The sequence below is a fragment of the Ostrea edulis genome, chromosome 8 (assembly GCF_947568905.1).
Source record: "Ostrea edulis chromosome 8, xbOstEdul1.1, whole genome shotgun sequence".
Taxonomy (NCBI): Eukaryota; Metazoa; Mollusca; class Bivalvia; order Ostreida; family Ostreidae; genus Ostrea; species Ostrea edulis.
Window position 1 is genome coordinate 5,397,040 of NC_079171.1, and position 13,550 is coordinate 5,410,589.

The 13,550-nt window shown below is 37.6% G+C and overlaps 1 protein-coding gene across 1 annotated transcript; it reads left to right on the forward strand.

The window, feature by feature from the left end:
- Positions 1-367: 367 nt before the first annotated feature.
- On the forward strand, positions 368-3,274 carry LOC130049846 (E3 ubiquitin-protein ligase TRIM36-like). Its single transcript, XM_056148024.1, has 2 exons — positions 368-477; positions 737-3,274. Exon 2 carries the CDS (start codon positions 765-767, stop codon positions 2,433-2,435), a length of 1,671 nt encoding a protein of 556 aa, XP_056003999.1. The 5' UTR covers positions 368-477; positions 737-764; the 3' UTR covers positions 2,436-3,274.
- Positions 3,275-13,550: the final 10,276 nt, after the last annotated feature.

Below are 13,550 nucleotides of genomic sequence, written 5' to 3' on the forward strand. Positions count from 1 at the left end.
TGGGGGAAAATCGTGAATCAGTCCATTTAAATATTTCAATCACATTCATGTATACATTCCTCTTCGCGGTACACACGTTTTAATGATTTTTAATATAAAACCCTGAGAGAAAATTCATGTCATGAGTATTTGGCAAATAGATATTGTTTAAATTGAACCTGATCAAAGCATGAACATTACAAAATATGTACATACATGAAGCTGCGCTCGCTCAAACGGTAACACCATCAACATATTGATAATAACAAATATTCATTGTATATACATTGATTGTGGGGTTTTTTGAGAGCAAATTCTGTCCTCTGACGTAAATGTTGGCATAGCTACCCAACATGAACTAGGTCAAAGCAAACTTTAAACTATTTGAACAGGCGATAACACATCACTAGCGTATACAGGCCGACGCGCCGCACAGGTATTTAATCACGGGACTAGACGGAAGGTCGAAAGAACAGGGAGGCCATGTTGGATTTTCAGGTTAGACAAAATTATATCAACGCATTCTGACATTGTAGTGTCAATAATATCGATATTTCTGTGATCAGTGAGATATATCTGATCACCTAGATAATGATTTCATATAATTCGGGGAGGGGGGGGGGTATATCGATGCCTTTTACTTATCATATCATTTGAAATATTAAAATTATTGTATTATATCAAAGTGTAATTGTTTCTTGTCAATTGTTTTGACCTTTTAAAATATTTTATTAAGATCCCCCTTTTTTATTGACAGTAAACTACTCGTGATCCCGGCGTCAGAAATGCATCCCTGGCGCAGTGCTCAGGAAGTCCTATTGTGTGACCTCTGTGAGACTGTCCCCCTACAGAGTCGTTGTGAAGTTTGTAATATAAATCTCTGTGTTAACTGTGTAGGAAAACACCTCTCGGACTCCTCTAAACAACACCATGTCATGCCCTATTTACAAAGAAAGTCTACTCCCAACTACCCGAGATGTCCGAAACACGTCGAAAAACACTGCGAACTTCACTGTGAGAATTGTGATATTCCTGTTTGTATTAAATGCGTCTCCTCCGGTAAACACGAAGGTCACAAGTTATCAGAATTTCTGGAAAAACTCAGCGCTAAAACAAAAAATTTACCAAAAGATTTGGAGGAACTCGAGACCAGAATTTACCCGCGATATGAAGAAATGGCGTCCAATATCCAAACCGAAAAAGCCGACATAGAAACAAACTACGGGAAATTGACCACAGCTGCCGAACAAGAAGGTGAAATTTTACACCGGGAGATCACCGCCATTGTCAATCAGCGGAAATCTGTCATTCAGAAGATGAAAAACAAACACCTATCTACCCTGAACAAAAATACAAAAGAAATCACACAGAAAATGGCGGAACTCAAACAGATCATTTCCGACTTGAAATCAATCCTAAAATCAAATGACGTCTCCTTAACCTCTACTTACAAATCTAGGAATTCCGAATTTAGAACATTACCGTCTAAAGTCCGAGTTACATTTCCGAGTTTTACTCCTCAGAAAATAAACAAAGATCAGCTCAATGAAATGTTTGGTTCTCTGTCGCCATTATCCATTAACACAGAACATGGCGACACAATGAAGTCAGCAGAAGCTGTATCGTCTCGTCCAGTCAAACCACTGCTTGATGAGCCGCGCCTCACCGCCACCATAGACACTGGGTATAGAGAACTATACAGTGTTAGCTGTCTGAGTGAAGATCAAGTCTGGACATCCGGGGATAACGAAACCATGAAGCTCCTCAACCTCCAGAGTAAACTACTGACATCAATACAAACCAAGTCAGGGAAGCCGCCACAGGACATAGCAGTGACACGGGACGGAGATCTTGTTTATACTGACACTAGTAATAACACCGTGAACTTAATTAAGAATAAAAAGATACGGACCGTGATCACACTACAGGGGTGGAGACCTCGCTATGTCTGCTGTACCGCGGCTAACGACCTCCTGGTTACCATGGTCAGTGATGATGGAAAACAATCCAAAGTCGTGCGTTACTCCGGCTCCACAGAGAAACAAAGCATTCAGTTTGATGATCAGGGTCGTCCTCTCTACTCATATAATGTTTTTATCAATAACTATAAATACCTCAGTGAGAATATGAACCTCGATATCTGTGTGGCTGACTGGTCAGCTAGTGCAGTAGTGGTGGTCAATCAGTCAGGAAAACTCCGATTTAGATACACTGGTCATCCCTCTAATACCGAGCAATCATTTGATCCATACGGCATCACTACAGACAGCCAGAGTCACATCCTGACAGCAGACCATTACAATAACCGTATCCACATCCTAGATCAGGACGGACAGTTCCTCCGTTACATTCACTGTGATTTAGATCGTCCATCAGGTTTATGTGTGGACATCAGAGACAACCTCTTTGTGGCTGAGTATCACACTGCTAAAGTGAAGAAAATCCAATATCTATAAACACAGTGTTAATTGCACCACAGCTCTACAGTGCTATTTACATCAGTGTGTTGATTACATCTGCTTGTTAATTACGGTCCTGTGTTAATTACAGCCCTGTGTTAATTACAGCCCTGTGTTAATTACAGCCCCGTGTTAATTACAGCCCTGTGTCTGTGATGTGTAATTAACATGTGCTTGTGTTTGTGAGTTTAACTGATAGAACATTAGTCTCTCACTGCTGTTTACTAATTATATTTTATCTGTATCATTATGTTTAGTGGAACAGTATTAATATTAGTACATGACTAACTAGTTTGACTTTGTTACTTATTATCTATAAACACTCTTTTGTGGACTAATTTGACTGTGTTACTAGTTATCTATCTTTATACAATCTTTTGTGGACTAATTTGACTATGTTACTAGTTATCTATATACAATCTTTTGTGGACTAATTTGACTTTGTTACTAGCTATCTATATACAATCTTTTGTGGACTAATTTGACTGTGTTACTAATTATCTATCACTATACAATTTTTGGTGGACTAATTTGACTGTTACTAGCTATCTATATACAATATTTTGTGGACTAATTTGACTGTGTTACTAATTATCTATCACTATACAATCTTTTGTGGACTAATTTGGCTGTGTTACTAATTATCTGTATACAATCTTTTGTGGACTATTTTGACTGTGTTACTAGTTGTCTATATACAATATTTTGTGACTTATTTGACGGTGTTACTAGTTATCTATATATAATGTTTTGTGGACTAATTTGACTGTGTTACTAGTATCTTTCAATATGTGTATAATTTTTAATGTGTATATTATAGATAAACATGATTTAGAGTTCAGTCTTACTTTATTACTGAGTACTTACTTAGATTTGTGGTACTGTAACAGAGAGTGACCACAAACGTCCGGTCTTTATCACATATCTTCAGATCCAAGGTCACAGTCTTCTGTTTACAATCAATAACATCACAGCAAGTAACCAAATAGCCACCGTCCTACAAAACAAACACAGATAAAGTGTTATCATGTTAAACTGAATTATCAAGAATTGTCTGTGGTATAAATATGCAAGGTAATGGAAAGGCGAAAATATTGCTCAAGCGGGAATCAAACCTGAGTCTCCTAATTTGAGCTATTCAGACCAATATCCATGATTTGACTAGACCGGGCCTGGGGGTTACAACTTTTTGAGCACGTTTTCATACTCAAACTCTGTGCTCTAAATCGTACTCGTATTCGAAAGTGAAGGTTTTAAAACATTTATAAAACCATTCTCACACTCAAATGGAGTACAGACTCAAGATTTTTCGAGTATGCTGGGAGCTTGCTCAGAGTTGTACTCAAAACAAATATGGCTGAGATTGAGTATGAGTGCAGTAAAGGTTTTAAATATCCAGGCCAGGATGCAAATGAAATGTGAAGATAGCGAACAGTGATCAATCTCATAACTCCTATCAGCAATACAAAATAGATATTTGGGCAAACACGGACCTCTGTACATACCAGAGGTGGGACCAGGTGCCTAGGAGGAGTAAGCATCCCCTGTCGACCGGTCACAACCACCGTGAGCCCTTTTTCCCGATCAGGTAAACGGAGTTTAAATGTAAAGGGAAGGGAAAAAATGCATAGCTCAACCAGGAATCAAACCTGACACCCCTGCATTTGTAGTCAGGTGTTCTAACCACTGCGGTATTCAGACCAATACATATGGTTTGTTTTAACCGGGAATCGAACCCGAGACCTGTGTATTACTTATCTAATAGTCAGGTGATCTAACCACTGAGCTATTCAGACCAATGTCCATGGTTTGTCCGGACCGTGAATTGAACCTAAGATCCCTGTATTACTAGTCAGGTGTTCTAACCATTGAACTACCCAGGCTGATAGTCGCAGTACATATAGCCGGGTGTTCTAACCATTGAACTATCCAGGCTGATAGTCACAGTACATATAGCTGGGTGCTCTAACCATTGAACTATCCAGGCTGATAGTCACAGTACATATAGCCAGGTGCTCTATAAACATTAAGCTATCCAGGTCGATAGTCACAGTATATATAGCCAAACCACTGCTACAACATTCACTAGTAATTCTGTACTGATATGCTGTAGCTATATTTATAGTAAGAACATTGTTATTAACTCACCTGTGACAAAGGCTCAAGTGAAGTATTCTAATCGGTATTTGCCAGTGGTCAATGATTAATTATATTAATAAGCAAGCATCCTTAGGAGATGGATATTCAAGTTTGTTGGCATTGTTGTCCACAGGGGAAGGTGGAGCCCACAATAGGAGATGAAGTTTCATGTGGGAATTATAGAGAAAAAAATCTTCTTAATAACAGCTGTGCCATGATTAGTCATATTAACATACAAGAGAGAATATACAAGTTTACTCAGATGTAATTGGTCAGCCCCCATTGCCTGTTGTGCGCTAACAATAGAACATTGTTTTTAACTTCATGATAAATACCCTTCCAGTTCTTTCAAAATTCTATATGAAGAATCTTTTGGACAAAGATGATTTCTGGACTCCTACATTCAAGGGGCCTTAGAGGCAAGGCAAAAGTGCCAAAAAATTAAAATAGGATTTTATTTTCTAAATTTGTAGACAGTCCTTTGGGATAGTGATTGATACATTAAAAATGTTCAGGTGACTGGCAAGGCCTGTTGGTCTCTTGTTATTTCATGCCCCTAAAACTATAGTTTTGTTAGGGGACCTATTGTCTTTTCCTACCTTCAGATCGCTGTCTGAAACTTGAACCTTGCTCAAAACTTGAATGATGAGTGATAGGACTCTCATATTTTGCATGTGAGCATTCTATGCGATAAGGCCTCTCGTTCGGTATCTGAGTGTTCAACATTGTGATATTGGAGTTTGACCTGTTTTTAAGAATATCCAACCCAGCTAATAGCTCTTTACTATGTAAAGTTTGGTTTTCATATTTTGTACCTAAATTCCTGACGATAGGACCTTGCATATCAGAACATTCTCTGTTATTCGTGATTTCAGTTTCTTGAATATCTTAAGATTCTGCTTTTCACAGTTCTTCAACTTTTATTTCCGACCATATACTGATGTTGATTGATTGCATCCTTAAAACGTCTCTCTCAAGAATTGTTCACATATATGAAGACGTCACCAAGACCGGTGAAGGGCTTAAAATTTAGGCCTTTACTCGGTGCTTATGGTCATTGAGCAGTAAGAGTTCTTTAGCCTGCCACGCCTAATGTGACAAGGGACATCTGTTTATAAGGTCATCTCCAAGGACCCGTGGTATTCACACCTGATACCAAGCATCTGGCGATGGAACTGTCATTACTTGTTTCAACGACTTAGGTCTGTCGCGGCCGGATTTCGAACTACAGCCTTCCACTTGTGGGGTGAACTCTCTAACATCTAGGCCACAGCGGCGGTTCTTCAACTTTTAACTCTGATATTAAACTGCTGTTGAAAAGGAACTAGATGTGTCGTAGTGTAGTGATACAATGGCCCCAATCAACAGTCATAACTCTGTCAAATGTTTTCTGACCACACCCATATCACGTATATACCCAAAAGTATATACCCCAAACTTCAAATCGAAATGTCTGTGTATGATGGAGATGATAGACGGAGACATTATTTTTTTTAACGTAACTACATGTATATCCACAACTTCAATTCAAAATGTTCCTGAAGGACTAAGATAATGATGGGGACTGAAAATTGTATAAAGTTGTCTACATGTAAGTCCAAGGGGCATAACTCTGTCCAAAAATCATTTTATCGAAACCCTGATAAGGAACCTTGACCTTCATCTTCTTATGATATATATGTATTCCAACTTTCTCTTCATCTTATGATATATCTGTATTCCAAATTTCTCTTCAAAATGACTGAGATAACATGGAATGTTCTTAGAGGAGAAATTATATACCCCTAGACCACACTGTATGATGGGAAACAGTGAATTTGTGTTTAAATGAGGATACTGGTTGTTAAGATATTCTCTGGATAATGATATAAAGCATGTAAACCCCCCCCCATCCCTTAACAAAAATCCATAACTTCCTTGAATGTTAAGAATCTCTCAATCAAATACTCTGATAAGTGGCTGTTAAGATTTAAGATATACTCTGGTAAATGATATGATACATGTAAACCCCCATCCATAAAAAAGGAGTAATTCACAACTTCCTTGAATGTTAAAAAATATCAATCAAATACTCTGGACAAACTTCGTTTGCTGGATGTATAATAAGTAGAGACCAATACTTATTTAAAACCGTCTAAGTCTAAGGGACACAACTCTGTCAAAAATAATTTAAACATAACAATGAAAAACTTGATTGGGATGCTCTGTTGATGTATTTATATCACAAATTTCAGTTGAAAAAGCACATCATTAGTACAGATGCTGAACGTACACTGAATTATGATGGACCGATGGAAGTACCGATCGATGACAAGGGCTGACACTATGCGCCAGTCACTTCATGGTAGAGAAAAATGAATATTTACACAATTTCATTAACAAACCTGACATTTTCTATAGCAGTAGAGGTTTCCATATCTTGAATTATGTCAGACTCTTTGGAAAATCATCCTCATGATTCAGCAGGACATATCTTGTAACTGCTACCTTGTAAAATTTGTTCTCACATTTAGGATTTGGCAACCAAAAATAACCTCTTCAAACCATTAGATTGTGCATCTAGAAGAAATATAAATAAAAAACTTCATAGAGTCGTGGTAGTGTTAGATACTTGGCCTTCCGACTAGCTCTAGTTAACCCTTTAGCTTGATTGGTAGAGTGATGGTTAGTGGGTAACCCTTTACTTTGATTGGTAGAGTGATGGTTAGTTGGTAACCCTTTAGTTTGATTCACAGAGTGCTGGTTAGTGGGTTAGCCCTTTAGGTTAATTGGTAGAGTGATGGTTAGTGGGTTAACTCTTTAGTTTGATTGGTAATGTGATGGTTAGTTGGTAACCCTTTAGTTTGATTCGCAGAGTGCTGGTTAGTGGGTTAACCCTTTAGGTTGATTGGTAGAGTGATGGTTAGTGGGTTAACTCTTTAGTTTGATTGGTAATGTGATGTTTAGTTGGTAACCGTTTAGTTTGATTAGCAGAGTGCTGGTTAGTTGGGTTAACCCTTTAGGTTGATTGGTAGAGTGATGGTTAGTGGGTTAACTCTTTAGTTTGATTGGTAATGTGATGGTTAGTTGGTAACCCTTTAGTTTGATTCGCAGAGTGCTGGTTAGTGGGTTAAACCTTTAGGTTGATTGGTAGAGTGATGGTTAGTGGGTTAACTCTTTAGTTTGATTGGTAATGTGATGGTTAGTGGGTTAACCCTTTAGGTTGATTGGTAGGGTGCTGGTTGGTGGGTTAACCCTTTCGCTTGATTGGTAGACCACTAGACTGCCGAGCCAGAGGTCACAGGTTCGATCCTCAGCTAAGGAAAATACTAGAAATTGCTACACAGTGATACTGAATGTATCAAAATAAGACTGACCCTCAATTTAAAAACATTCATAGACACCTGATCTCACCTCCAGTATATCCAGAGCTCCGTGTTTGCTCAACTTTCTATTTTGTATTGCTTGTAGGAGTTATGAGATTAATCACTGTTCGTTATCTTCACCTTTCTTGTAGGAGTTATGAAATTGATCACTGTTCGTTATCTTCGTCTTTCTTGTAAGATTTATGAGATTGATCACTGTTCGTTATCTTCGCCTTTCTTGTAAGAGTTATAAAATTGATCACTGTTCGTTATCTTCACCTTTCTTGTAAGAGTTATAAAATTGATCACTGTTTGTTATCTTCGCCTTTCTTGTAAGAGTTATAAAATTGATCACTGTTCGTTATCTTCACCTTTCTTGTAAGAGTTATAAAATTGATCACTGTTTGTTATCTTCGCCTTTCTTGTAAGAGTTATAAAATTGATCACTGTTCGTTATCTTCACCTTTCTTGTAAGAGCTATAAAATTGATCACTGTTATCTTTGCCTTTCATAACATTTCTCACTTGATTTGTATAGTTTTAGTTGTACACCTTATCTATAGAAATAGATCTCCACCCCCTCACCCCACAACGTAAAGTTCAATACTCATTATCATGTTTAAACCATTTTGTTTAACTGAATAAATGTGTAATCAATGAGAAAAAATGAGAAACCTCATAATCCCCACAATGAATAAAAACAAGAATTTCCTGCTCACATACCACACGCCTCCACAATAAATCTAAAGCAGAATTTCCAGCTCATATACCCTACACCCCAACAATAAATCTAAATCAGAATATCCAGCTCATATACCCTACACCCCCACAGTGAACTAAAACCAGAGTTTCCTGTAGATATGCACATTTACTCACTGTATGAAATTCTGTTCAGCAGTTTCAGCGGAGTTACGTTGACAAACTAGTTTATTTAATTTTGGTCAAAGTTTGAAGTCTGAAACTCAAAGGGAAAACTGGTCTACATGTTTGCAGTTACGCTCCTTACACCGGAAGTTGGGGGCACGTTTAAGATTGCGCCCCGAAGCTTCACATATATAGTATTAACAAATAGTGTATAGTAAAGCTTACGTTATCAAATTCTTTATTATGCTAAGTTTTAACAGGTTGTAATATTTCTACGACAGAAACAAGGTTTAAATACTTCAATTTTATGGTGAAAACTTTTTAAGATATGCACTTCGTCAAATTGTAGAGTGGGGGATGGGAGAGAGGGTGTTATAGACGTATTTGACGTTTATCTCTGTCCAAATTATGCAACTAATACTAAAGATTTCAGTGGTGACATGTTTTAACAAGAGGCCCATGGGTCACATCACTCACCTTAGTCTTCTAGGCCCATACTTAAATCTTTCCATATATATTCACATGTAAAACTTTGATCCCTATTGTGGCCCCAACCTAACCCCAGGAGCCACGAGTTTTACAAATTTAAAATGCACTATCTCAGGAAGCTTTCATGTAAATGTAAACTTTTTTGACCCAATGGTTCTTGAGAAGAAATATTTTAAAGATTTTGTCTATATATTAGTATGTAAAATTTTGATCCCCTATTATGGCCCCATCCTACCTCCACACAATATGAGCAAGCTTTTAGGTAAATTTCTACTTTCCTGGCCCAGAGGTTCTTGAGGAGAAAATCTTTAAAGATCTTTCCTATACATTTGCATGTAAAAATTCGATCCCCTATTGTGGTCCCATCCTACCCCAGGGTATATGATTTTAACAAACTCATCTGCACTATGTCAAGAAACTATCACGTAAATCTAAGCTTTTCTGACCCAGTGGTTCTTGAGAAGAAGATTTTTAAACGACACACCCTGCTTTTGTGATTATCTCCTGTTTGAAGAGAGCATGTCCCTTTGTCAGAATAAACTTGAAAGTCCTTCACCAGAGGATGCTTTTTGCAAAGTGTTGTTTAAACTGGTCCAGTGCTTCTGGAGAAGAAGTCGAAAATGTAAAAAGTTTAGAGACAGACGGACAGGTGACCAGATGGATGGACAGGCGAAGGACAACGTGCATACGATTAGAAAAGCTCACTGGAGTTTTCAGTTCAAGTGAGCGAAAAAAAACCAGCGCCAGACTCCTAGAATCAAAAGCACAATGAAAGTATGTGATACATGATATAATCAGGTACATAGCATCGTTTATAAAGTGTGTGTGTGTGAGATGTTGACTTCATAATATTGCCTGAAAATTCTCAAAAAACTAAATTAAAAAAAACATCCAAAGCTCAAAAAGGAAGGCCGCAAGGGTTGATGTTTCAGTTCCATGCATCCGTTAAATTTTACATTTCCATTACAGTACCATTCACCACAATGTTGTTGTGTTTTTAAACAAGAGTACCGCAAACGGTACATGATACGCCCGTGAAATGCTTACATAGGGTGTTTTTCTTGCGCTATAATTTGTATAACTTTGCTTCAGGTAGTATCAGCCATCGTGAGGCTGTGACAAACTTTCATATGAACAAAGGGTCTTAGCTTAAAAATCGAGATTTCCTCAAAATGAACCAAGTTCAACAACCTGTAATTTTCTCAACAATTGTAGAAAATCAAAATCCATCCCACATGCACATCTTCAATACCCATACCAACACTCCACAAAATAAGAAGGCTCTCACTTGAAACTGTGGGAGGAGTAGGACGGAAATACTATGTACCCTACATATAATAATTGTTTCCAAATAAAGGGGCAAAGCTCCTGGGAAAAGGGTCGAAATGGATCAAAATTGCAGTATGATCTAGAGTGACCCACAAAGAAGCTACACAGCAAGTTTCAACATGATATGTGAAAGGGAAATGGAATTATAAAGAGAAAACCCCGAACGGACGGACGGATGGACGTACAGACATCGCTGTACTATAATACGTCCCGTCTAAAGACGGGCGTATGAAAAGAGGAATGGGGGGTAACCAGCCTATATACAGCTATATCTCTGGACGTAAAAAATATCCAATTTGCATATAATGATAAGAGGGGGTAGATTCATTGTTGCTGCGTGTCTGATGATTGTTTTTGTTCTCATTTGAATAATTGAAGTGCAAGCAGAGCTTTAAATTGGTGTTCACAACATTTAACTTTCAAAAGATTGAATCACACAAGAAAAAATATCTGAACAGAAATATTACACTAGAGATATCAATTCTTGATAATCATGTTTTGTTTATTGGCACCTGGTGTACATTACACAGGAGGTAGTTTTGTTCAACAAATGGATATATGTATACACTCGTATCTTATTGCATGTTGTTTTGTGTTTTCATGAGCCACATTGCTCACCTGTGCCCATATTCAAAGAGTTTCCCTCTATATTTTGCATGTAAAACTTTGATTCCTTATAAAGGTCCCACAATACCCCTAGGGACAATGGTTTGAGCAAACTTGAATCTGCACTATGTCAGCAAGCTATTATGTACATCTATTATCTTCTGGTCTGATTTAAGAAGAATTTTCCTATATACTCGTACTTACATGTAAAACTTAGATCCCATATTGAGGCCCCACCCTACCCTCGAGGACCATGGTTTGAACAAACTTAAATTTGCACTATGTTACGAAGCTTTCATGTAAATGTCAACTCGTCTGGCCTAGTGGTTCTTTACAATAATAATTCCAAAGATTTTCTCTATGTACGCACATGTAAATCTTTTATCCCTGATTGTGGTCCAACCCTACCTCCATAGACCATTTGCACAAACTTGAATATTCACTATGTCAGGAAGCTACCATTTAAATTCTGACTTTTCTAGCTTGATAAAATGTTTACAGAGTTTCCCTGTGTTTTCACGCCTAAAACTTTGACCCCCTATTGTGACCCCACCCTACCTCTTGAGGCCAATATTTGAGCAATATTGAATCTGCACTACGTAAGGAAGATTTTGTGTAAATTTCAGCTATCCTGGTCCAGTGGTTCTTGGTAGGAAGGCTTCAAATAACCCACCCCAGATTTACATTTCTTTGATTATCTCGCCTTTGAAGGTGGCATGACTCTTCATTTGAACAAACTGGAATCCCCTTTATCCTCGAATTATGTGTACCAAATTTGATTGAAATTGGTCCAATGGTTCTGAAGAAGAAGTCGAAAATGTGAACAGTTTACAACGTAGACAACGACAGACTATGGGGAGTTCTGATTAGAAAAGCCTTTGGCTCAGGTGACGAAAGCTCTACCTTAAGTAAATAAGGACACAATAAATACGTCAGCTTTTTATTTAAAGTAGGTCAAACATTCAGTTCAAGGTCATAAGATCACAGACCATTGCATCACAAAAAGATCTTTCTATAAAAATGCACATACAAAATATAAAAGCCCGTCCTTAGATAGTTCAAGAGAGAAGTTTAACGATTATTTCTATGTATACGTTCCAGCTTATAAAACATTGATCCCTTGTTGTTACCCCATCCTACCCCTGGGGGTGGAACCCTGGATTTGATCAATTTTGAATGCTTTTATCCAATGATGTTCTGTACTGAGTTTGTTGAAATTGCACTAAGTATTACTAAAAATGCTGGAAATATGTAAAGTTTACAGACGGACAGACAGACAGACAGCAGGCAAGGGATAGTCAATACTTATAAACTAGGCGAGCTAAAAGAGAGACATTTTACCAGCTCATTACAAAACACCATCCCTAAAAATAGATCGGATGGGAAGGTAACCTAGCCACTTCTACTGTTAAGAGACATGAAATGCTCCTATAGTCATTGTCTCACCGTCTTTTGAGGCCCAGTAAGCTGTAAAACCAAAAAGTTGTAATGAGTGCTAGAATGACCAGAAATCAGACAGGGAAGTAAAATTTTGTTGAAATCCGAAGCAAGTTTTAAATAAAATTTTAGCAAGCAAATCAGCACATGAGTCACAGGCCTGATAGTTAACTAAGGGTAAGAAATCTACAACAATTGTTCCTATATTAGCTCTGCCCTACAGCCCGTCCCTTACTGATCCCCGCTTAGATGCACAACCTAGGGTAGCGAAATTACAATTTTAAAATATATCTTGTTTTTTTTTTCCTGAAGTTTGAATGGATCAGTAGTGTGTATACTAGTGAGGATAATTTCAAATGCTGAAGACAATAAATAGCAAAGATCATGTACAGTAGGTCCCACTCTGATAACCAAGTCACTACCCCAGATTCATGAAATTCACATGTGTGTTATCCATCACCAGCATTAAAGAATATGTTATTCAATGTTTCACACACTAAGACACTAAAATCTGTCGACATGTAAGATCAAGAACTTGTAATTTTACAAACAGTACACCAAAGAAGAAAAAAAACGTTGAAGAATTAAAACCCTTGATCTAAAACTTTTAGTCGTCTGTAAATGTCCCTGTCCCAAAATTATGAAATTTACAAGTGTGGTGCATTAAAGAAGATGTTATTCAATGTTTCACCCTAAATCTGTCTACTTGTACGTTCAAGAACTTGTAATTTTGTAAACACCAAATAAAAATATAAAACAACGTTAAAGAATTAAAACCCTTGATCTAAATCTTCCAGTGGCCTGTAAAGGTCTGAGGTTGTAAACAGTGACTGGAGTCACACAGACACACCACGTACTCATGGTGATACGTCCTCAAAACTGACAAGTTCAACAACCTGTAGTTT